The sequence below is a fragment of the Hypoxylon trugodes genome (assembly GCF_022578975.1).
Source record: "Hypoxylon trugodes strain CBS 135444 unplaced genomic scaffold F4822scaffold_1, whole genome shotgun sequence".
Taxonomy (NCBI): domain Eukaryota; kingdom Fungi; phylum Ascomycota; class Sordariomycetes; order Xylariales; family Hypoxylaceae; genus Hypoxylon; species Hypoxylon trugodes.
In genome coordinates, this window is record NW_026250016.1 from 1899228 (window position 1) to 1922555 (window position 23328).

General features: G+C 47.7%; 8 protein-coding genes across 8 annotated transcripts; 4 read left to right on the forward strand and 4 right to left on the reverse strand.

Annotated features, from left to right (window-relative positions):
• Window positions 1–195: 195 nt before the first annotated feature.
• Window positions 196–2724, forward strand: F4822DRAFT_19823 (uncharacterized protein). The gene is made up of 5 exons (XM_051453675.1): window positions 196–341; window positions 479–549; window positions 601–953; window positions 1004–2271; window positions 2324–2724. The coding sequence occupies exons 2-5, from the start codon at window positions 527–529 to the stop codon at window positions 2594–2596; spliced, it is 1917 nt and encodes a 638-aa protein (XP_051319418.1). The 5' UTR covers window positions 196–341; window positions 479–526; the 3' UTR covers window positions 2597–2724.
• A 1380-nt stretch (window positions 2725–4104) lies between these two features.
• Window positions 4105–4600, forward strand: F4822DRAFT_19903 (uncharacterized protein). The gene is made up of 2 exons (XM_051453692.1): window positions 4105–4494; window positions 4555–4600. Coding segments are annotated over exons 1-2 (348 nt in total). The 5' UTR covers window positions 4105–4147; the 3' UTR covers window positions 4556–4600.
• A 4927-nt stretch (window positions 4601–9527) lies between these two features.
• F4822DRAFT_385359 (uncharacterized protein) lies at window positions 9528–12972 on the forward strand. The gene is made up of 3 exons (XM_051456627.1): window positions 9528–10004; window positions 10069–12144; window positions 12209–12972. The coding sequence occupies exons 1-3, from the start codon at window positions 9979–9981 to the stop codon at window positions 12414–12416; spliced, it is 2310 nt and encodes a 769-aa protein (XP_051319420.1). The 5' UTR covers window positions 9528–9978; the 3' UTR covers window positions 12417–12972.
• A 15-nt stretch (window positions 12973–12987) lies between these two features.
• F4822DRAFT_385362 (3-isopropylmalate dehydrogenase) lies at window positions 12988–14988 on the forward strand. Its single transcript, XM_051456628.1, has 4 exons — window positions 12988–13463; window positions 13579–13650; window positions 13797–14532; window positions 14591–14988. The coding sequence occupies exons 1-4, from the start codon at window positions 13392–13394 to the stop codon at window positions 14824–14826; spliced, it is 1116 nt and encodes a 371-aa protein (XP_051319421.1). The 5' UTR covers window positions 12988–13391; the 3' UTR covers window positions 14827–14988.
• Window positions 14989–16424, reverse strand: F4822DRAFT_385364 (mediator complex, subunit Med10). Its single transcript, XM_051456629.1, has 2 exons — window positions 15887–16424; window positions 14989–15823 (listed from the first exon to the last, which is right to left on the reverse strand). Exons 1-2 carry the CDS (start codon window positions 15924–15926, stop codon window positions 15372–15374), a joined length of 492 nt encoding a protein of 163 aa, XP_051319422.1. The 5' UTR covers window positions 15927–16424; the 3' UTR covers window positions 14989–15371.
• An 823-nt stretch (window positions 16425–17247) lies between these two features.
• Window positions 17248–18842, reverse strand: F4822DRAFT_19969 (uncharacterized protein). The gene is made up of 2 exons (XM_051453706.1): window positions 18663–18842; window positions 17248–18614 (listed from the first exon to the last, which is right to left on the reverse strand). Exons 1-2 carry the CDS (start codon window positions 18759–18761, stop codon window positions 17541–17543), a joined length of 1173 nt encoding a protein of 390 aa, XP_051319423.1. The 5' UTR covers window positions 18762–18842; the 3' UTR covers window positions 17248–17540.
• A 211-nt stretch (window positions 18843–19053) lies between these two features.
• F4822DRAFT_385366 (uncharacterized protein) lies at window positions 19054–19292 on the reverse strand. Its single transcript, XM_051456630.1, has one exon. The coding sequence runs from the start codon at window positions 19275–19277 to the stop codon at window positions 19101–19103; it is 177 nt and encodes a 58-aa protein (XP_051319424.1). The 5' UTR covers window positions 19278–19292; the 3' UTR covers window positions 19054–19100.
• A 304-nt stretch (window positions 19293–19596) lies between these two features.
• F4822DRAFT_19994 (uncharacterized protein) lies at window positions 19597–22631 on the reverse strand. The gene is made up of 3 exons (XM_051453717.1): window positions 22584–22631; window positions 22218–22459; window positions 19597–22101 (listed from the first exon to the last, which is right to left on the reverse strand). The coding sequence occupies exons 2-3, from the start codon at window positions 22254–22256 to the stop codon at window positions 20074–20076; spliced, it is 2067 nt and encodes a 688-aa protein (XP_051319425.1). The 5' UTR covers window positions 22257–22459; window positions 22584–22631; the 3' UTR covers window positions 19597–20073.
• Between the last annotated feature and the right edge of the window lie 697 nt (window positions 22632–23328).

Genomic DNA, 23328 nt, shown 5'->3' on the forward strand with positions numbered 1-23328 from the left:
CCAAATACTCTATTATTGCCACTCTAGTCTATAACACTGGGAGCTGGCTCTCTTCCCACCTAGACAACCCGGTCTATGTGAGCAAGCAAACCCTCTAGCTTATCTAACGAGTTGTTCTGTTCCTAGACAGCTCATTCCATTCCTTAACAACCAAACCACTTATACCAACCACTGTCAGCTCAACGCTATACATCGACTTACACACTCGCTTCCTTCCATCCTCAAACTTGAAACGTCCGCTTTCTTCGTCATTTGGCATAAGTCAAAATTGCCAGCATTCCTTCTTAGATCCAAGTTCTCCTTAGCAAGTCGGGGATTATAACCTATACTATTATTACAAAGTATGTCAATGGAAAGGCCGCCTCGCTGTGCCGTATCACCCCTCAGATAGGCCTGCGCCTACTCTACCAATCCATCCATCCATCAACTAATATCGTCTTGCTATGTCATTCATTAACTAACCCATATATGTGTATAGCATACAATCTATAATCGAACCATTTTTATTTCTTTTAGTCACATCACTATGGACTCAAGTCAGGCACAACTGTATGGAATATTCGGCTCAGCTATATCAGGTAGAAGCTCACACAACGATAGGAGACAACAAATCCAAGCACCTACTTTCACTCTCGGCTCTAACGACAAGTTCATTCGAGAGGTTCCGCCGCCGCGCCCACCTCCACTCACCACGATGAATAGGAACGATATGTCTGCTAAGGTGGAGAGTCAGGGAGCGCCAACAGGAGTATGGACGACGCCTACATCTCAAGAAGCGCGACCAAGACCCGCTACTATTCACGAAGGCTTTTCATTTTGCGCTGGGGAAGAGTTCGGGACAATGCCCTCATGGGCGACACCATCTGGCTTGACAATTCATACACCAAGTGATACCATGTCGCGACCCGTTTCGATGCATCAAGATTTCTACCCCGTGACAACGATGGACAGCAGTGAGTTTCACTCAATTCAGCTTAGGTCTCATCGCTGACCATAATTATAGGCCCATGGGGACCCAAACCGTGCGAAGATCATCTAGAAATTCCCAATTTCGATATGGATATGAATATCGGTCAGGCGTACACAACAGATGAAGCAATCCCGATTATAGATTTGAGGTACTCTGGTCCACAAATTGACAATGACTCGATGGGATTCGAATCAACTCCCAATCCTCGCCGCATGTCTGGTTCTTCATTCACCGTATCGACGACTGGTGGTCTTTCTGATATGCCTTCGTATGAAGATTTCTCTGCTGCGCTATCTGAGGCGCCCTCGTTCACTTCAGATTATCCGCCGCCTTCGAACCGAAACTCACTCATGTCTTCGACTCAGTTGTCTCCCGTGGCATCTCCTCGCATGACACCACAGACTCGTTCTGATCTTGTCCGAACTCAGAGCCGTGGCCGCGGCGCATCCCCTTCACCCCGACCAGGCATGAGATCTGCTCCGTATAGTGTTGATAGCAGCGCGAGGAACAAGAGGTGGTCTACTGGATCTTATGGCACCGCGAACCGCCGCCCATCTCCTTTTGTCTATCATCATACTCATGATGCTTTTGGTCCCCGAATGTCGTCGCGACACTCTTCGCCCACGATGCCAAACCACCCGCTCCCGTTGAACTTTGGCAACCTTCAAGCCGCACAGCAACATCCGTTCCTTATGTCGCACCCACCGGCTTTCCGTAACAGTATGCTCCTTCCAACGCAGTTGCCGTCTCAATTGCCGTCTCAGGCTTTCCATCCCGAAGCGCATCACCATTTTGAAAATCCGCCACCACTATTATCTCATGGGTTGTTCAGAATGCTGCAAAGCAATGCGGATCCTCATGCGTTGCACGGCCACTACACGGATTTATCCGACCCACCTGATTTATACGCCTCCCTGCAGGAAGAGCAGGTTCCGCCACCTCCCGAGGATATGAATCCTTCAGACCCGGACCTGGTCCCTCACGAACAGGAATTGCGATTTGAAGGTGATTTGTATACTCCCAGATGGGTTCGTGGCCATGGAAATAAGCGAGAAGGATGGTGTGGTATTTGCAAGCCTGGTCGATGGCTAGTATTGAAGAACTCCGCTTTCTGGTACGACAAGAGTTTCACTCACGGCATCAGCGCGGCTACTGGCAATCCATTCCAAGAACCTCAAGAGACTAGGCGAATGGACGGAAACCCAGATGTTTGGGAAGGTCTATGTGGAAGCTGCAATGATTGGATCGCATTGGTGAGCAGCAAAAAGAAGGGGACGACATGGTTTAGGCATGCGTACAAGGTAAGAACCGCACTTATAAGCATATTCCTACGATTATACTAATTCGGTACAGTGCCACACGCATCCCAAAATTAAGGACGCTCCTAAAAGGCGACGTGAAAGCAGCAACTCCAGAGCCGTCGCCGCGTCTCAAATCACGAAACCTAAGATTGAGCCTCAGTTACCTACTACACCTCAATCAAAGGGTACAGCAGGCTCATTAGCTACGACACCAACTCCCACACCAATACCCTCATCAATTTCACGTGGTCAAGTCGTTCAACCAGAGCAACCTCAACCACAAAAGACATTCCATCCTCTTGATGGATTAACCAACATGATTTAAAGCTCATTATCTCACGAAAGCCACACCTTTCCAAACCGATATTTCCTTATATACACGGAAAAATATATCTCAGATGAGCAATGAAAAATTTCCTTGAAATACCCTCCTGTCGGTATGGGACGGGTTATAGACGGACAGCAGTCCTTCAGTTGGCGCCCTACACGCCCCTTACACATTTCTCCTCTCTTTTTATCAATCATTGAACCAATTTCATTTACTACAAACACTATACCCAGACACGAACAAAATTCTCTACCTAAGATGCTATGATGAATTGAGCATCGCCAGTTGGTTTTACGACGGATGGGATAGACTGGAACCGGGGAGGACGTCGCGGCGGTTTACGACAACAAAACAAGATTGCTTCGCTTCGTTGTGCGCTATTTTCCAACATATTGCGTTTACACATACACGGCCGCTGATCTAGCTCGCTTAACAATTCGCTGTTCATATGCACCATAAAACTTTTTTCCTTTTATTCTTTCCTTATTAATAATGTAGATAGCTTCATAGGTGATACCCTCGACATATTTGGGGCTGAACGGAGGGTGGTAAGAGGAGGAAGGATTTCCATTTAGGGTAGGATGGTGTTGGTTCTCGATCTATATAGCCCTGCTGGGCAGCGGTAGAAATTCAGGGAGGGAGGTTGGAACAACGTTTGATACCACGGGATGGTTCCCAATTGCGATACCGTAGACTTAGCTAGATGATGAATGATTTCTTATTTCTCATACTACCGGTTTTTTACGTGATCTACGGTATGACTTGACTCCTAGCGATTTCAAATAATCTACTAGAAGATCTATCCGAAGTACTTACGACTTCTTACTTCACTTAGACGTCAATTATCAGCTTCTCAGATTTGCTTAGTATCAGTGTACCCAAAGAGGCAGCCCAGCAACAACTGGATGAATCATCAGATCAGACAGTCAGCCCAGCCCTAAATCCATCCGCGGGGGGTAGTTTCTCAGCAACTAGGGTTTCTATTCGGCTACCGCCTCATTGGAGAATCCTTCCAACTGGCGACACACCATCTTCGCATTATTTCACCTGTGTACTACTTCTTCCCGAGCCGCAGAGCCGAGTGTCGGGTCCAGACGAGGCAAAAGCTGGAACGGAAACGAAACGCATAAAGATGACCTACAGGTACGTGTTGCTAAACATAGCTAGGCCCTGACACAAGCCCTCTTTTTTTTCTTTCTCAGATCGATAAAACGTCGCACTCGATTTCCTAATTATTGTATTCCAAATGGTATGTATGGGCTTACGAGTGAGGCTTTATTTTGTGTAGCCTAGGACCGTTATCTGCTTTCGGACTTGGGCTGAGATGGACCTTCTATGAATAGGATCATTCGGAAAATATCCCGCGTCGGTAGGGTGCGTTGGGAAGGCCATTCTTCTACCCTTCCCCCTCCTCCCAAAACAAGTTTCTTCATAAATGCTCCACCTCGGAGACAGACCCCTGGGCTTTAGCCGTGTGTACACGTACACCTTTGTTCTTCTTCTTCCCTCTATTCGCTCCGTTTGATCCGTATATAGGTGTAGAGGTATATGTGCTTGTCCGGCTTCCTCTACGTGGGGTTTAACGGGTTGTCGTATAGAACCGGGTTTATGTGCGAAGTGTTTGCTTGGTCGTGGCTGGCCTTTTTTGCTGCAGGGGCCTTTGTGGGCTGCTGCCCTTGCATCGGGCCAAGGATTCGAGGGGAGGAGAAAGTAGGGCTGAATTGCCCGTGGAAGATGCTTATTGGGTGTGGTATTTCTTTCGATGACCCCCTGGTTCTTGGTAGGGAGGGAATTAGGGTGAGTGTAGTAGGGATTATGGTAGGTACAGCACACGCCGATACAGTGCCTCGCGTCTTGGTACCTTTCTGGATGGTGAAGACGTGGTTTTGGCTTTAGTAGGTACCTCTTCAGCTCGTCATATTAAATGTTCAGCGACCTAAACTGATCTGCGATAGGGGATTGCGAGGTTCGATTCGACCTGAAGTGACTGACATTGGCCACTAGATTGTCAGCAAATAACATCAAGGGGGATCTAGAGATTGGGCTCTGTGCCCAGCATAAGTGGCTACAGTGATTGACTTGACAAAATAAATATGTGACCTTACTTCATTCTTACTTCCCTAATCCACCATTTTCTCTTTCTGGGATATAGCGATAGCACACCGGCTGTGGTTCCCAAGTAGTTGATATAAGATAGGTGCAATCTATGGGGCAACTTCTTCAATTAGGTACTCAAAAGACCATCGACCATCAATCCTCGCCCTTGACGCTGCTGAGGCAGGCTATGATACTGCGGCAACGGCGTCGTCTCTCTATACAAGCCTACCTATAATGCCAAGAACATTCTGGAATCGGGGCGATTGCGTTATCACGATCCCTTTTACGATATGTGATTGTGGCTTGCATTCAGCACGCTATGGTAACGCCTCGCTAGCCGTCATTTGCGGAGGAAGGCCGATCGCTCCCCTGTGGCGCCACTACCGCCAATAAGGGGTTGTCAATGACAGATATCTTCTTAGTGGCGATTTATAATCTCCTAAAGAAAAAGGGGGGTTGGGTTTGTGCGATGCGGAATCTACCCCTACGTGAGTAGACCGGATGCACTATGTAGATGCGAGATGAGGCTGCCAAGCTGCGTGGCGTACGATATGGATAGTTTCTCCGGAATGAGCTTTATGTGCTGCTATCAGCGGTACTATATTAGGTGTCTTGTAGGAAGCTTGTAGCCCGCCGTTTGTCCTTCCGTGGGCTTATGTCGAGGAAATGCACCATTCGACTTGTCAAAGACGATCGAGACCGGCTGTTAGTGTTATAAGTATGACAGTCTAGCATAATTGTACGAGTCTTCTTCCATTGATGCTTATACGATGCTATAAAAGGATGGTCCTTGGTTCAATCTAGGAGAGGGTTACCTTTAGCTATCCTAGATATGACTCCATAGTATGTAGGTACCGATCTTTAGGAGCGTAAAATGCCGCGGAAGGTTATCGGAGTTTTCCACGAGCCTATACACAATCTACTCGGAAATTAAATACTTTCCGTATAGTCAAGTTTTGTTGATTCGCGAGCTACTCCATGCCTCCAGGCCTATGCGATAGAAGTTGATAACCGTCAGTCTACCTTCAAGATAGTTTAAGCTTGATCACGCAAAAGGCACTTATCCGTGTGTAACCAATCTAGCTACCTCCGTAATGTATGACAGGCGCCTTCGACAATGGTATCGCTATTTGACGACTTCCCGCAAGTTTACTGCGGCTGCGCGTCGGCTACGACGCCCGTATGTTGTTCTAACGTTTGAGTATAGTAAGAGGTTGGATTCGTAGCGTCCACACTCTGACTCCTATTAACATGACCCGTATGGCTAATTGGCTAGAACTACGGTATAGTCACATGCTTCATGTTTGATACCTCTAGATGTGAATTGTAGAAGGGGTAGGGGCTTGTAGAAAGAGACCTGTCGACAACAATGGCGAATAGAATAATGACTGAGGCTTCATCGGACCTTTTGATATTTTGAAGAAAGTACATTGGGGGAAATGAAAGTCGCCTCTGGCGCCGCCTGTTGCTAGATACCTGTTGGTGTTCTTTAAGATATGACTAATTTCGATAGCCAAATTGGTGCTCCCTCTTGCCCCCTTTGAAACTGGATACTTGAGCACTGGTACGAATATTTTACTGAGTAGAAGTCATTGAGAATGAAGCTTGCGAAATAGGGTAGTAGGACGCATTTATGCTAAATTTTGGTGTCGTTTCCATCACCTACTCATTTGATATCCTTTGAATTTGGGGCTAAAATAGAACCATGCCTACGTAGATACCTTTCAAATGCGAAAGTATTGACCTAGCTAACATTCCCCAGCCAAATGTGCCGTAATTGGGAAGATGTAGTTATAACGCATTCGATAAAGCACTACGTTGTAGTCTCTCGCTTAAGATATCATTTTCCTAGGTTCGTATGTGCTAGCTAGTTATCATCAAGCTTCTAGACGTCTTCGTAGTCTACTCCTATGAAGAAAGATATGGAGTTAGCAGTCCACGAGAGAATCAATCTCCGAAGGGTGCTCGGCGCGTGCTCATTACTACCTAGATTGTCATGGACCGTCTAAACTTAGCATAGTGCATGAAATTATATATGAATTAAGTAGTAAGAACGAATGGTACGTTGAACGATGACGTTATATAGCCGCTTATGGTAGCTCAAAGGAAAGAAGATAACGAGGTAACTGCCTAGGTAGCTTTTGAAGGGTTAGTTCAGGGGGGAAAAAGGACAAATCTCGGAGCGACGCTACGCTATGTACTACCTGAAAATGCGGAGGTTTAATGAGCACGTTTTGGGAAATAGCATAAATCGATCTGACCAATCATTGGCCTTAATCCAATTAGGCCATTGAGAAGTACGTACCTTAGTACCTACAATTTTTAAGTTTTTCCTTCACATGCTTAATGGCGTATTAATAAGATCTTAGACTTAAACCGATTCCAATTATTTCAACTACAGCACTCATCTCTCAGACTCACACAACCCTGAGACACATGGACTTTTGCGGAGTTTATATCTCTGTGTTACGACAACGAACCAATAGAGAGCTAAGAAACCCAATGGTCTGCAGGGGGTTTGCTATTTAAAATTACATTGTCCAGCCATAAGGCTATCCCAAGGTGCGGTGTAGATCCGACGTCACCGTCTCTCTTCCACAATAGGAAACCAGTCGTTCATACCTAGTCGAATATGTTGGAAATACTCACCGGGACGATTCGTTGTCACCAATACGAACGACGAAGGAATAGATACGCGCTCCTACGTAACGGTCCGAGTCCTTCGGCTATCTTAACTTAGACATTCATGGTGCGAGTGTCACAACGTCGTTTTGACTAACCAACCCGCGACATCATAAGGCGTCTAATTCTATATCTAAACCTGTGTTGCCATTTAATCGCTAACCACCTGCCAACATTATGCCGTTTCAATGCAAGAAGACTTGCGACGACGTATAAGATCGATGCTTTAATGGTGAGCTACGGCGGCTGTTGAGGCAAACAAGCAGCATGGTGGCGCCAATCCACCCAAGCAAAAAGCAGCTTTAGGGCTAGCGGTTCTATTTCGTCCTGCAGCAAGCCACCAGCCATCGGACAATAAATCAAATAATTAATTCTCTCGGCGGTCAACCTACCTATCAACTGCGTTACCTAGTTCGATAGGATGAAGATTTTGGCTTTCGCGGGATGACGATTGACATTATTCGTATCATTCGTCTCATGGGCAAATATACCTTAGCATGATCTGATTGACAGGCGAGTAAATGCAGAGATCAATTGAATTCCATTCCAAGCATTGGGGGTAGATAGGTCTAGTCAATGCCCCTCATCCGGATTTCCGCCCTCACCTCATCCAACGGTCTATACTGTTTGTCTTATAGCCAATGACCTTGCACAACTCGACGGTATCTGCCACCCATGGAGAAAGGACCCTTCTGACATTGACTCCTTACCCATGAACTATAGCTTCTATACTATTTGCGTATCCTGCGTATGCAGGTGTTCACCAACCCGGGGCAAGATAGGCATAATAGGCAGCTATGTGGACTATGTGGAGACAGTTCGTCCTCTGTTGACTCATTTTCCGCATTTAACAAGCATCCTAATGCAGGTCCTAAATCTAACAATGTTATAGTGCGATCCATTACTCGATACCTTCTGGACGGAATCTTCCTCGTCCTCTTTTTCTATAGGCCAAACCGGCTCTGAAGCCTAGCGGGGGATCCACAGTGATCCGACTGGGACAGCTGGGAGATCCGGATGTCAGATTACCGTACGCCTACGTTATGTCTCGTCGCTATCGTCACGTTACTGGGAAACTCAGCCATCTAATTTGCTCCTGCATAACACAATTGACAACTCACTGCTCGAGCGGCAGCAATTGGAAGTATTGGGACATTCCTCCGAATTGGTAGTACGGTAGTAAGCCAAATAGTTCGTTCGCTTGACGGAAATGGGGGGATGGGACATGCGCAATTCTGCAGGTCCGAATCCCTTTAAGCTGCAAGTAACCGTGTTATCTATTATATGTTTCGCTATAATCATATCAGAAAGAAGAAGGGAGGGTCGAAATACGACGATACCATGATTATTGTGGCCGTCACTGGAAGGAATTAAAAAGAAAATCAGAAGAAAAAAACTGATAGGTGCTCTATACCCGGTATGAATGGTACCTAACCCTAGAATAGATAATGGTGTCCGGTATCTTTGCTATGTTACATATCTACCTGCCAACCTTACGTATACATATAACGCCAACGATACAGATATCACTAATGATTATAGCCACTGCGGGGATAATCCTTGGTTTGTCTCCTTATGAAATCTTTTTGATGTCAGGTTATATAAGAATTCTGCTGCAAAAGTACGAGGTGTCTTACGCGCCGCTCGTCCACCTTAGCTTAGTCTCCTTGTCGGAAAGCTCACGCCCAATTGATGTTTTTTTAATTCATAATTCATGAGCGCTAGGTCATAATGCGGATACATCCTCGGCAGTGTTTTTTTTCTTTAGTGTTAACCTGCCTAAGTAATCGGTAGAGGGTTGTTGAATACATACATCTTCACCAAGTATAATTCTATGGTGCGTATTTGTACAATATAGACCTGGGCACATATCGCCTTATGCTCCTCTTGTTACACTTAGTACATATACTAGTTGGAAAAAAAAGAACCAATACTTGACCTAAATGCGATTCAATTTTAAGGGAAGAAAAAAGAAAGTAAAATAAAAAGTTATTACCAATTTAGTAACTCGCACATGCACAGGCCCGTACCTTACCTTGTAAACCACCTGTGGTGTCTAACCTGGTATGTACAATTTTGGTACAATTGTAATGTATGTAGGTAGCTCTTTACCTACTCTAAAAATTTACCCGACAAACCTAACCTTCCTTAAACTTGAAGGCACCCGCTTCTACCTGGAACCTTTACCCACTTACATCTTTCCTCACCACGACAACCACTTAGCTGCATGATTTCTTCTCTTTTCTCTCTCTTACACTTATACACTCTCTTCAGCTTCTAGACCAGCTACATATTAATGATTATTCTTATTACATATTTCCGAACCACCTTTCCTTATTGGTTCATGTTTGCTTCGACTTAAGAGAAAAAAAAGTTCCTGGCTTGGCTGACGATAAAAAAACGTTTCGATCCGTAGTTGTGCCTAAACTTGCAAACGACTTTCTTTTCATCCCTCGTGCTCACGCTTCGACCAACGACCTCTTTCTCCCCCTATAGTTATGATAATGTGCAATGATATACGAATCTGAAGAACTCCAGCACCACCAGCACCTACTCAAGGGAAGCAACCATCTTTTCGTACTAGTGACCGAGACTTTGCTATGAGTGGAGACCAACAGACCTCCAGGCAAGACAACCTTAGGATTCTCCCTTCTAACTTGTCTTGATACTGATACCTGGCCCGACTATAGCTTTGGTGATCCAAACGCTCAACCTCCTACCCCAAAGCAAACCCCGACCTCCGCCGTCTTCCCTAGTTCTGTCTTCGAAACCCCTAAGAACAACCGAGCTTCGTTTGACGAGTCCTCCGGCTGGACACCCCAGTTCGCCGAAGAATATTCCGTCTTCAATTCTACTCCTGGCAATTTGAAGGCCTCCCACGGTTCCTTTACCGACTTCTCCGTCTCTACGCCGTATCACTCCTTGGGTCACAAGAGACCCCTGTCTACCGATAGTATCGCTGCCGGAATTGCAACTCATGCTACTCATTTCTCGCCGAACCCGAACTTACCTCTACCGCCCGTTGATCCGTCCAGGCGGCTCCCCTCTTCTCCGGGACCTTTAGCGACCGGCCAAAGCCCGACCGAAACGGGCTTCCGACCCAGTTCACAACCACCTAAAAAGATCTGCCGAGACGCCGTGCAGGGAAGTAAGGCTCAGACGGCTACACCGCCGCCGTCTGCTCACAAGGGAAAACGGAGACTTGCACCGAAGCTGCAAACAGACAACATGCAGAATGATGGATTCGATCCGGAGTTCGTAACTAGTACGCCGCAGCAGCAACACATGGCCAACTTTATGACAACCCCAACCGATCTTTTTGGGTATCCAATGTCGGCGCCCGCGGCCGCTGGTGGCTTTGGGGATTCGCATACGTTTTGGGATCCTAATATGGATGGTATGGATCTTGACTTTACGACTGGCGGTGGAAATATGTTTCAAACTCCTGGTCATCGACCCATGAATTCTTTAGACTGGGGCAAGTCAAATGAAATCTTTCAAGAAACCGGTGCTGCCCCAACCCCGATTCAGGAGAATAGCCAACCAGCAAAGAAGGAACGGGCGCTTGCGCCAAAACCTCTCCCGCCAACATTGGATACGAGTGCCGCCGACACTTCTATGTTTAGCTCGTCTTTTCCTGCTTCGGCCGATGATTCCTTTGCTATGATGAACTCGGGCGGTGGCGTTGATCCTGGCCTTCTGTTCACTCGGCCGCCGTCTTCAGGCATGGAGCCTGCTCCGTTTGATCCCATGTCGCAACCTCCTTTAATGCAATCCTTTTCCCAACCTGAACCAGAACCCGTCATATTAACTGCAAAGGCGCCCAAACGTGCAGGAGTTCGTCGCTCGGCTAGTACTAGAGAGATGGACACTGGTAAGAAGGTGAATCGTGCCTCAGCAAGCTCGCCAGTTAAACCGTCGGACCGTCCTGGTCTATCGCGTAGCTTTAGTGAGAAGCTAAGCCGAAAACCCGTCGGTAAAACGGCCAGTCTCCCTAATCTCGCACCGGCCACACGGCCTATGTCACAGAACAGCGGAAGACCTGGAGCTCAGGGGTCCCGATCTAATGGGCGAGTATCACCCCTAAAGAACCATCACCATCGGCTCCCAAGTTTGAGCTCCATCCCCGAAATGCCAGTTCCTCGAACACAAACATCGGTGAAATTCACCATTGACTCGAGGGGTCGCGCTAGGGCGGAGACAACGACGGTCGTCATAGACGATGATGATTCGACACCCACAGCGATACGTCGTAGAGTGGATCCGCCCAGAAGAGAAAGAAGTTGGGCCTCTTCTGAGGATGACGATTCGTCGACAGACGACGAGCCCATCATTATTCCCAGTAGAAATTCGTCGTTCACATTACCGAACCCACGAAAACCGTCGGCAGCCTCTCTTCACTCTTCCCAACGAAGCGTTAGCGACCAGAGCGCGAGTAGTCTTGGGATCTATTATAATGAACCCGATCCAGTTGATAATGGTGCCGAGAGCGAGGCTGAGACGGTTATGAATGTGACGCCCGGTAGAAACCGCGGTGACGCAGCTAGTGAGCTACGTAAGGTTGTCGAGAGCCGCCAAAAGAGGAACCTGAACGTGAATGAAAGCTTCTCGGGGCGCCCAACATATAGTGGCAGTTCGACTGTAACACCCGCCTCCGCAAAGACCACCGATCTCCGTACCCCCTCAAGCAGCCGAGGCCACCAGATTCGATGCGTTTGCAACACAAATAATGGCCACAACAATGGCAATAATTATATGGTTCAATGGTATATCTACCTTTTCCTTGTCAAGTGTAGTTGGGGTCATCATGACTAATCCATATCATTGTAGCGAATCCTGTGAGATGTGGCTCCATGGCAAATGCATTAATATCAACCGCCAGACCCATCCTCGGGTCTATATCTGTGCGTTTTGCGCGAATACGCCGAACGCCCATGGAATGCGAGGCCGCGAAGTACGCAGGAGCACGGGAGGACCGAATCCTCGAGCGCCTATTACGTCTCCGCTAGCGCATAAATCTTTCAAGTCATTTAGGTGATGATGGGACTACTTAGCAAGCATGGCGAAGCAAAACCTAATGTGTGATACTTTCTGTCCATCCTGAATAGGGGTATATATGTGTCAATGGCGCTCACTGGGTATAGATGGGAATAGAGCAGTTTAGTCAGATCTAAGCTGGAGGACCTTCGCGTACACATGATACCCTGTCCTATACAGTTTACTTAGTAGACAAAGAACAGCAATGAGAGGCGCTTATTTATGAATTGTAAAATGAAGGGGGCTGGCGTTCCAGTACCGAGGTGCAGATATTTTATATTGTTTTTTTGTGACTGATCTACTACGTTCTTGCATATGCAGAGATGATGTGTATTATGGGGCTTACTGTTTACCTGGGTGTCCAGCCAAAGGTAAAATTGGTTAAACTATATGCGAAGCTATCGATGATATATTTAGACGCAAATGTTTATATGTAACAATTAAGGCAGGATCCTGCATTTACATGTGGAGGTTGTAATTGAAAGTTGAAGTTTTTGTTTATTGGTTGGACATTCGATGATGCCAATCAACATAGGTACTAACTTACTTATACCAACCATACATAATTGTGTAGTATTCAATACAGCTGGGCAACGACGACCCGAAGAATCAGATTGGGCAATATTTTCTGTCTAGATCGTGACTGCTAAATTCCGGACTCTTGCCGGTGTAACGCAACACCGAAGACAAAGAGCTACCTAGGTAAGGTACCAAGGGATGGTGGCGGCCGATCTCGGCACCGCGGGGTTCATTTCGGAGATCGTAGCAATTAGACGCGGGGCAGCTCCGGTCAACTTTTTCGTTTGTTTGCTAATTAATTCAAGGCAAGAACAACGAAGAGAACTAACTAATCTTTTCATTTCAATTTCAATACAAATAACTTTAACTTGCCTACCTCTAAACTCTATTGTTCTTTACAATTCAACTTGCAAATACTCTCAATTCATACAATTCCCCTGTCAATTGATTCTTAAAGATGGCAACCCATAACATTGTAGTCTTCGGCGGAGATCACAGCGGACCCGAGGTTGTCGCCGAGGCTGTCAAGGTACGTCACGAGACAAGCTCAAGTCTATACAGACAGAAATAAATAGTTCGATAGCTGTTACTACAATTATAAAGAAGGAACTGCTAATGTATCATTATTTGTTGCGTGCATATAGGTCATCAAAGCAGTCGAATCCTCCAGACCCTCCGCCGGCAAGTTCAACCTGCAGGAACACCTATTAGGCGGCGTACGTACTCCTAAGTCCGAGTTCTTCCCTCCCCTTTCCACTGCTTACTAGCTCCCGTCCTAGACGGAAGAGGAAACAACATTCTATCTATCTCCGAACCTATCCGAGCTTACCTCCGCTAACAAACCCACCTTCCCTCTAAACAGTGCTCCATCAACGCCCACGGCACCCCTCTAACCGACGCCGCCCTCGAAGCCGCCAAATCCGCCGATGCCGTCCTCCTCGGCGCAATCGGTGGTCCCGAATGGGGCACCGGCGCCGTGCGTCCGGAACAAGGTATCCTGAAGCTCCGCAAGGAAATGCAAACCTACGGTAACCTACGTCCGTGTTTCTTCCCCTCGGACTCGCTCGTCGACTACTCCCCCCTAAAATCCGAAGTCTGCCGTGGTACCAATTTTACCGTCGTTCGTGAATTGACTGGTGGTATATACTTTGGCGAGAGGAAGGAAGCAGATGGTAGTGGGAAGGAGAGTGAAGCGGCTTGGGATACGGAGTTATACTCTCGACCGGAGATTGAGAGGATTACGAGATTGGCGGCGCATTTGGCGCTTGCTAGTGACCCGCCCGCGCCGGTTTGGAGTCTGGATAAGGCGAATGTGCTTGCGTCGAGTCGGTTGTGGAGAAGGGTTGTTACCGAGACGATGCAGAAGGAGTTTCCCCAGTTGAAGTTGCAGCACCAGCTCATTGATAGCGCGGCTATGATTATGGTGAAGAATCCCCGTGGTTTGAATGGTGTGGTTGTGACTAGCAATTTGTTTGGCGATATTGTTAGTGATGAGGCGAGTGTTATCCCTGGAAGTATTGGGTTGAGTCCTAGTGCTAGTTTGAGTGGGATTCCGGATGGGAAGTCCAGGTGCAATGGTATCTATGAGCCTATTCACGGTAAGCGATTCCCCTCTTATTACCTGGTTTCTCGGTTTGCTAATAGCGTGGCATGTAGGCTCGGCACCTGATATCTCGGGTAAGGGTATCGTTAACCCTATCGGAACTATCCTTTCCGTCGCTATGATGTTCCGATACTCGCTTGCGTTGCCGAAGGAGGCTGATGCTATCGAGGCCGCGGTGAAGAACGTCATTGACGGTGGTGTCCGGACAAAGGACCTCGGTGGTGATGTCGGTACCAAGGAAGTCGGTGATGCTATCGTTGCGGAGTTGACAAAAATCCTTAAGCAGTAGATAGCTTCTCGCTTCGGGATACTAGGTACCTAGAAATCCTAGGGTGAGGCTAAGGGGTTAAAATGGCGTGGGTTAACTGGCTACGTTTGAGGAAAATCTGGTAGGGCATATAAAAAAGGTCCACACGAATGATCTCGCTATAGTGAGCAATTCAAATGAGAAATGATTTCCAAGTTTTTCATATTAAACCAGATGCGCACTGCGTTTTGCTATATGTGATGGCCTCAAGTAATCGTAGTTGATGGCAGGCAACCCAGCTACTCGCGAAGTCTAGGTCTCTCTATAGTTTGATTCCGTTTCTCATGGGTATAATCAGGTTTGCGGAAACTCCTAACCCTTCCATGCGCTGAGTGTCCTATCAAGTGCCTCACTCCTAAAAAAGACAACCAGAACGCCAATTCAGCATGCAATAAATCCGCTCCTATCCGATCGAACTCCGTAAGTCCCAAGCGTACTTCTGCTTAGACGCGCAGTCCAGTCATCCGCAAATTGGCAGTCCTTCTCTTGTCAACCACTTTTTGTATTCATTCATCCCATGCGACCAATCATCTCCTCGTACCCCTAGTATTAACAAGCACCTTCGCCGTATCCTCCCTAAGCTCCGGCATAGCGCGATCCATCTCCGCAGCCAACACATCACGAAACGACGCAAAAGCGCTCTGCTTCCCGCGCATTAACTGATTCCCACGTCGCACCAGCTCCACGAACTCACGCGTGTAGATATCGGGGTTACGTCCGTTATCCACGTATTGGATTAGCTCGGGAGGTACTTGTGGGAGCCCGGCTTGGGAGGAATCAGTGCTTGTGGCGCGGGTGTGGACGGCTTGGAGGTTGGCGGAGAGGGCGCGGAGTTCGGATGAGATTACGTCGCGCGAGGTCCGGCCGGAGGGGGAGGAGGTTGTGTTGGAGGGGGTTCCCGGGTTGGTGCTGGTTGCGTCGTAGTTGGTTACTTGGACCATTAGGTTCGTTAGGGTTTGGATTGTGTCTTTGAGTTGTTCTGTTGGGGGTGGGTTAGCTGTTTGTATAATATTGCTTGATTGAAGATGGAAGGGTGGCTTACGCTCAAGGGCATCGTGGTCTACGCGTGTCATGGGCGCCATGGTGGATATTTATTGTGGTCGAAGTTAGATATTTAGTGAAGAATGGCGCTCCAAAGTACGTGAGAGATGTTGTTCGATTTCTGAGCTTGAGATGCTCTGAAGATGTATATGGCAAATGGAAGTATGAAGCTAACGGTCGGCGAATTTGGAGGGGACCAGGGCGTTACGGTTATGGACCAATCAACAGCCCGAAATTTACCCCGGATTTCGTGCCCCGCTAAACGGACTGCTACAACGGATACGGTTGGTACGTACCTCAATCCGAAGATACGCGCTCAACCGTCACGAATGATTAGGGAAGCTACATATGTTCTCCAAATAGAGTACGTTATGTACCTGGGTATGTATAATGCTCGTATAATTGTTGCAGCCATATTCTACGATTGTTATCCGTAACAATTCTTTTTACACAACTCTCTTATCTAGCTTGAACTAGAAGAGAGCAAATAGTAGGGATATAACAATTACGGGAAATTTCGTAGTTATGTAATATATTCTCTACGAAACCCAGTATGCTACTCTTCCGTTAAGTGACCTTGCTATACATCTTATAACTCACATCGCCTGTACCTATCGCCTAGAAGTGATCAAATGCCTCTAGTAAACGCCACCATCTCGTGGGGGTTGAGATCTACTGGACGAGGCGTCAATATTTATTACGCAGTAATTAATGGTAATATTTTATGATGTATAGCAACGATACTGATAACACGTTGTTACACACCGGTCTGCACGGACACGGGATTAAACGCCTCTGAAGTATGTCTTATGTGACTCATCTTGTTACGCGTAGGATTGCTTATGCCTTGTCCCTTTGATACGTCCAACCTCCCTAATTCTCACAGAAAGTCCGGGTTCCTATATCGCCAGGGGCTGTAATGTCGATCTAGATGCACTAGATCGAAGGCGTTGGTTGACCCCCATCTTCTCCTGAAACAAATATTAAGCCATGCGCATGTATCAGAGAACCGTGGCAGGTATCAGCGAGATGTCTCTACCGAGCTAGGCCGTTTGTTTTTGGCTTGCTGAATTTCTCCAACTAGCCCTTACGGTTGTGTACTTTCTCATATTGAGAACTCTCACCGTTTGGCTTTGTTGATACGGTAATATATGATGTTCTATCTCTAGGACCTTAGCACAACTTGGGGCAGAGAGTAATTAGTTACTCCGGCGATATATTCATGCAATTTAATTAAAGTCCGGTCAACTCCCATTCCATACGATACATGGTGATTTTGGTGTGAGGAGAGATTGGCCAATTAGAAGGAGTGCCACATTCCAAATCGGGAAGCCTGACGTAATGGTAGCATCGCTATATTAGCTGCTTCATCATAGGTAGTTGTTGAATTGGGGTTTATGCTATACCAAGTGGGTGTCTATTCCGTGTTTTTGGCTGGGTTTGTTCAGTATAGGAGGCACCGGAGTACTGGATGTCGTACGAATAAGGAGAAAATCAAACATCGCCAACCAACTAAAGACATCCAATCGCCTAAGAATAACTCACCTGTTTGTTCAACTCATAATTCATTACAATCTAACAATACCCATTCTAAACCTTGCCTTCTACCTATACACTTTCAAATACTGCTAACTCTCTTCATAATAATCATGCTATCACTCCCGTGCCCTTCCACTCAAGAGCTTCTTGATCTCACTCTGCAAGCTCGACCTCTTCCTCACGGTCCTTAGATCCACCACCTCTCCAGTCCCGACAACAGTCTGTCCCGTGCCTTCCATACCTGGAGTACTCGCAACAATTGCTCCGCCCAGAGGCGACGGCGTACGATCCCGACTCAGTGCGTCTCGGACTGGCCTCCCGTCTCCTACCACTCTGCCCAACTTTCGACCAGGTACCGCGGTGCTTGGGCCTGGATTCAATATCTGCTTGGAACCGTATATGTTGAGGAATTCCTTGGACTGGGCTGGTGGTGTTCGTGTCCGATTCACGTATCGATGGAGATGAGCTGTAACCTGCTCGGCAAGCGGCGACGAAGGACGTCGGTGTAGACGCGCTTTCCATGATATTTCCTTCCTGTTGCTATTGTTGTTATCGTCGGGTTTCTCTTCATGTATGGTAAGAGGAGAGGGGCGACGGGGTGAATATGGCGAACGAATACGAGGGGGTAGTGATTCTCCTGGGATGGGTGAGATAGATGGCTCTTGTATTGCGGTTTTAGGGCTAGTTGCCAACGACTGTGCGATTCGCGAGGAGGGCCGCATAAGGGGTTCGTCGACGATAAAAGAAGGCCCCTTTAGGGGATTGATGGTGGTATCGGCAAAGCTACCGAGTTCTCCCCCTGGAGGCGTAGGATGACGTATGAAGGGTGGAACTGGCGTGGAGTCTGTCGGGCAGACGGTTTGAGATCTAGACATAGAACCAGGAGGGAAGTATTCGTCAAGAACGGAGTGAGGTTGAGGCCCATTTTGGCTACGTCCTCGCTGGTTTGGAAGCCATTGCATCCATGTAGGAATTGGTTTCGTAGGGCTTGGCTTGAAAGCTGCTTCGCCGAGAGGATCAAATATTGACACGTATATGGTAGAGTCTAGGGGAACAATGCAGCCCATATCATCTTTAGTCGATTCGCCTGAACCGCTTAGAGCGCCATCGTATGGGAGACGAGAGGTATTCGAAGTGCGTATCTGACCCTGAGTGAAATGTTGAGCATGGTTCGGGGGTGGTGATTTGCTCTATGCCTATTAGCCTTCGTCACGAATTCGATAGCAATGACTCCTCACTTGAATAGCTCTTGGCTTCGCAGTCGACACCCTTTTGATACCACCCACAGCCTTTACGCTAAACTTCCCATCTTTCCTCTCCCACCTCTTCCTCGCCATGCCCCCATCCGCTCTATCCACTCTCCTCAACGCACTCTGCACAACAGCCCCTTGATCTGCCGAATCAACATCATACTGCACCACACAATTAGCACAAGCCGGGACCTGATCAATCTCCTTCGCCGACGTCACCCCCTCCCCCTCCCCATCCTCCTCTTTACTCCCCCTACCAACACCAGCCTTCTTACCCCAATCATCATCCGCAAACAACAACCCCACCGTCGGCGCAGTAACCACCAATCTACTCCCACACATCAAACACCCATAACACCCCCGATGCCAAAAACACCATCCCAGACTCACGCACTCATCCCCACGGTACACAATCTCGCCGCATACCTAACAAATAGCTAGATCGATTAGCCCGCGGAAACATGAGTCGCAGGTGAGACGCGCGGAGCGGCCTAGGATGTGTGGAGGACCGCGGGAGAGGTGCCAGCAGAATGTGCAGGTGAAGAGTTGTTCGTGTTGTTGGTTGGATAGTTTACGTGGGATTTGGATTGAGGGCGGTGACATATCGGCTCTTGGGAGGATCGTGGGATATAAATGGAGGATATTTAGTGGATGCGGAATCGGTGGTGGGAGTTATTGGAAACAATGGTCTTGAAAAAACGAGTGGCGATTTTGACAATATTATAAAGGATTGCCTGATAAGTATGACATTAAAACGGAGTGATGAGTGTAATGTTAACTTAGGTACGAGTTAGGAAGTATGTCTCAACACTAGGATGGGGGATAAACTAGCAGCCATTCCTAGAATCGACCAGGGCCAGTTACTTAGCTGCGGATAGAAACTCAGACACAGTCACAAGGCAGCTACAACAAGCCACCGGGCCTCAGTCAAGTATTAACATTCACGGTTATTATGTAAGTACACCAACTGCAAGTAATCATGATCATCATTAGCCCTAGAACCTATGTACCTTCCGAATTATATCGGTCGAAACCCAACCAACACCTCTTATTCAGGAGAGAACCACCAAGCCTCCTATGACGTTTCCGAATTTTCTTATTGGTACATGACCGTTCGTAACTCCTTATGCAGTGCGGAAATCAATTAATGCGAATGGGGTCACACCAGCGAGGTGCTCCCAAAAAGAAACGGGTACACTGCACTAGTGTAAACCTGTAGAAATCTCAAGTCTTTTGAGATGAAAACCTATTGCGCCGTCATGCCTCTGCCAACAATCTAGATGCAGACGCCATGTGCTCCAAACAACGAATAAGCAGGAGTCGTTCCATCGAGCAAAAAATCGAAACGCGTTCTCTTATGCCGATCGTAGGGCAATCGACCGCCTGAGGGTGTCGTTGATTACTTCCTAACCTTAGGTCGAGCGAGCATGTTGAGTCTGCTCATGCTAAGGCCTCCCTTCTTCTTCTTTTGAGGGCTAGGAGTGCCATTAATAGCAGTACCTGCTTTCTTGGCGGGGGAGTCTAGTTTCATGAGTCGAGGCGCAACGAGGGCATGTCCCTCAACGGTCGGATTCTTGCGCAACTTCTTCGCAGTACGCTTGTTAGCCTCGTCCTCTTCCTCTTCATCCCAACTAGCTCTATGTCTCTTCTTGTTGGTCATTCCGTGGGGAATACCAGATCCAGGTGCTGGAGGGTTGTTCTCTTTGTTAGGAGATGCATCAGACGGCCGCGGGAAACTACCAGGCATTCGGCTCGTTGGTAAAATTGATTCGCGAATGTGACGAAGACTGGCTTGGCCAGCAGCACCGCCAAATCCCTTAGGGGAGGAACTGTCAAAACGGATCGTGTGGTCGCTACGGAATGTGAAAGTACCAGGGACCGACGCAGGGAATTGGTCTTTGCTGGGTTTCTCTGGCTCCTCGCTTACATCGCGGCAATAGGCCGAGAGATCAGGATACGCCACTTCATCCTTAGTGGCCTCTTCACCCGCAGGCTTGTTGATAGCGGTAATACCAAGGTTAAGTTGAGAAACGGTCTTCGATCGTGGTATGCTTGACTTGACGGGCGATGGAGAGTTCAATAACTGCGTGGCCCGCTTAGCCATGGGGGTGAAATTCATACGTCGCTCAACCTTCCGTCCGGGTGTGGTAAGTGGAGCAGAAGGCAGCTCCTCATCGATGCTCTCGTGAAGGGTGGTCTTGGAGGGAGACGCGGTAAGCTGAGGAATGCTAGACTTCGACTTGGATCCGCTAATCTGTCGCTTCAAGATCGACTTGACTCTATCAAATCGACCGGGTGTTTCAACATGACCGGGAATCTTATTCACACTTAGGTTGCTAGTGGTCATAGACTTCTTCAGGTTGCTAAAGCTTGTCTTGCTCGAGGTTCTAGTTAGGCCGAGTTCTGGTTTGCTTGGGGATTTGGCAAGACCGGAAAGATCAGGCTTGCTAGAAGATTTAACCAATGTGACAGTAGGAGTCTTGGTGCTGCTTGCGCGCGCGATCGATGACTTAGTCGGGGTCATAAGGTTGGCAAGAGCTTGCGAGCGGGGAATGTTACTTTGCATTGAATCATTGCCGCTGCTCTTGGGTCGAGGAAGAAAGCTTCCATCTCGAGAAACGGGGCGCAGGGAAGAAACATCGTCGCCAAGGCCCTGCTTGACACGCTTAACAGGAGACTCGGTTTCCTCCTGTTGTTTCGTAGAAGATGTAGGCACTGGGCGGGTAGAAGATTTCTTGGATCGTATAGACTCGGGCTCATCAAGGTTGGCCTTCGACTGTGTTCTTTTGAGGTTCTTCACAGGCGTTTGGCGACTAGGGGCAGCGCGGAAGGCTGAAGGATGATTCTCAATAGAATCCATCTTCTTAAACTCGGCCATATGGACGGCGCTAAAGCGACCGGCTCTTCCCTTGGCCTGGCGAATCTTGCGCCCGTCGCCAGATGTACCGTCTTCCAACTTCTCTTGCTCGCGCTGAGCTCTAAGCTCCGCCTTGATCTTCTCGGCATCTCCATGGTTGCGCAGTTCATCCATCATCGATTTAGCGGCAGGGCTCAGTCCTTTATCACCATCATCCCCGAGCCTGGTATAGCGGAAGGTAAAGTCTGTAGACGGCATTTTGATTTGATAAGGGGTTTTAGAAGGGGTAGATTGGGTCACGCCATTAGCTTGGTCTTTGGTGTAGTCAATATCGACAAAGCCAAGCTTAAGACCAGATGAGGGCGCGGCAGTAGTGGGGTGAACTTTGCTAGGATGCATTTCTGACATCGGCAGCTTAACCGGCGTGGCTACAGCTGGTGTTGCAGGGTGAGGCATCGGAGAAGAGGCAAGAGTGTCGAGACGTTGTGCGGATTGCCCTCCGAATGCTGGGGAACCTTCATCTTGTTCGACGACGGATCCCAATCGGGGCGCTGGTGAAGCAGTAACCGTCTATCATCGAAGCGCATGTTAGTATGGGGGGATCTTGTGTCGGGTTGTGTATGCGATGCATCGCGGCACTCGAGGCGGTGTAGAAAATAAGATGGGTCGGGATTGTGTTTACTTACCTTCGAAGAACTCGCGATGCGAGCTGAGCGACGCGCCATGGTCGGATGATATCGTATAAACTTCAGTACGGATTAGATTAGATGGTGATGCTTGAGTAGATTATCTTTCAAGCAAGAGCAAGGTGGGCTATGGAGCCAATATGTCGGTGTTTTAATGTGATGATGAAATTAAAGGGAGTTGTGGGGAGAGAAGGGACAGAACTGACATCAGAATTGTTTACTTGAGCGAAAGTCAACAAATTCTTTATTTAGCGAAGATTAGCACCTGGTCTGATTCGCGTACTGGCCAGTTTATATGGAGACATGATAATTCTAGCCATTTTGGTGGTCTGTGCTTAGGGTTCCAGTGACGTATCCCGTACTTACCCAGCAACTAAAAGCTTCATGCAAACTCTATTACACTGTGCTGTGCAACATATGACATAACTAGCGAATTATCCCTTGGGTAATGACCTTTTTATGGTATGTTTATCAAACATTATCAAACCATAGCAACGAGAGTTTATCTCACGATGTCCTGATTTATAGTTTAGGTAAGGTCTAATCACGTGGGGGTGTGTTCTGGGTTCCGGCCTTTTTACTATGCATAAAATTATGCAGCTTCGGCAAGGGACGTTCATGTTACACCTATCCCATTTCGTCGCTAATCAATTGAAAATGGCGGTTTAGTCTCCGACAACTGCCCCAGGATCTCTCCCATATCCATTTACCACTAACGAATCAATCATACCCCTAGACCGACCCAGAACCCTCATTCCCATGCCATACTCCTGCAGAGTGGTCGTTGGTGCCTGTGCACCAAATCGAGATAATTGTCCTCGACGGATAGGTCCCGGTGCTGAAGCGCGATCGCGATAAACTATCATCGGAATTCCGACATGGCGAGGCCGGAACTTGCGGACATCATAGACATTTCAACCCTTTGTTGAACTTGGTCTGAGTCTACAATTAGGGTATCAGGTTTTAATAGAATATTTTATCAATTAACTGCCATAGCCAATCATCATTGCCAATTCTATCAGTTTTTAGGTCGTTGTCCAGGTGAAGTCAACCGTGCGGATCATGCAATGCAGCAGGGAATTCGGGGTAGCAATTGAAGTTGTCTTTACGC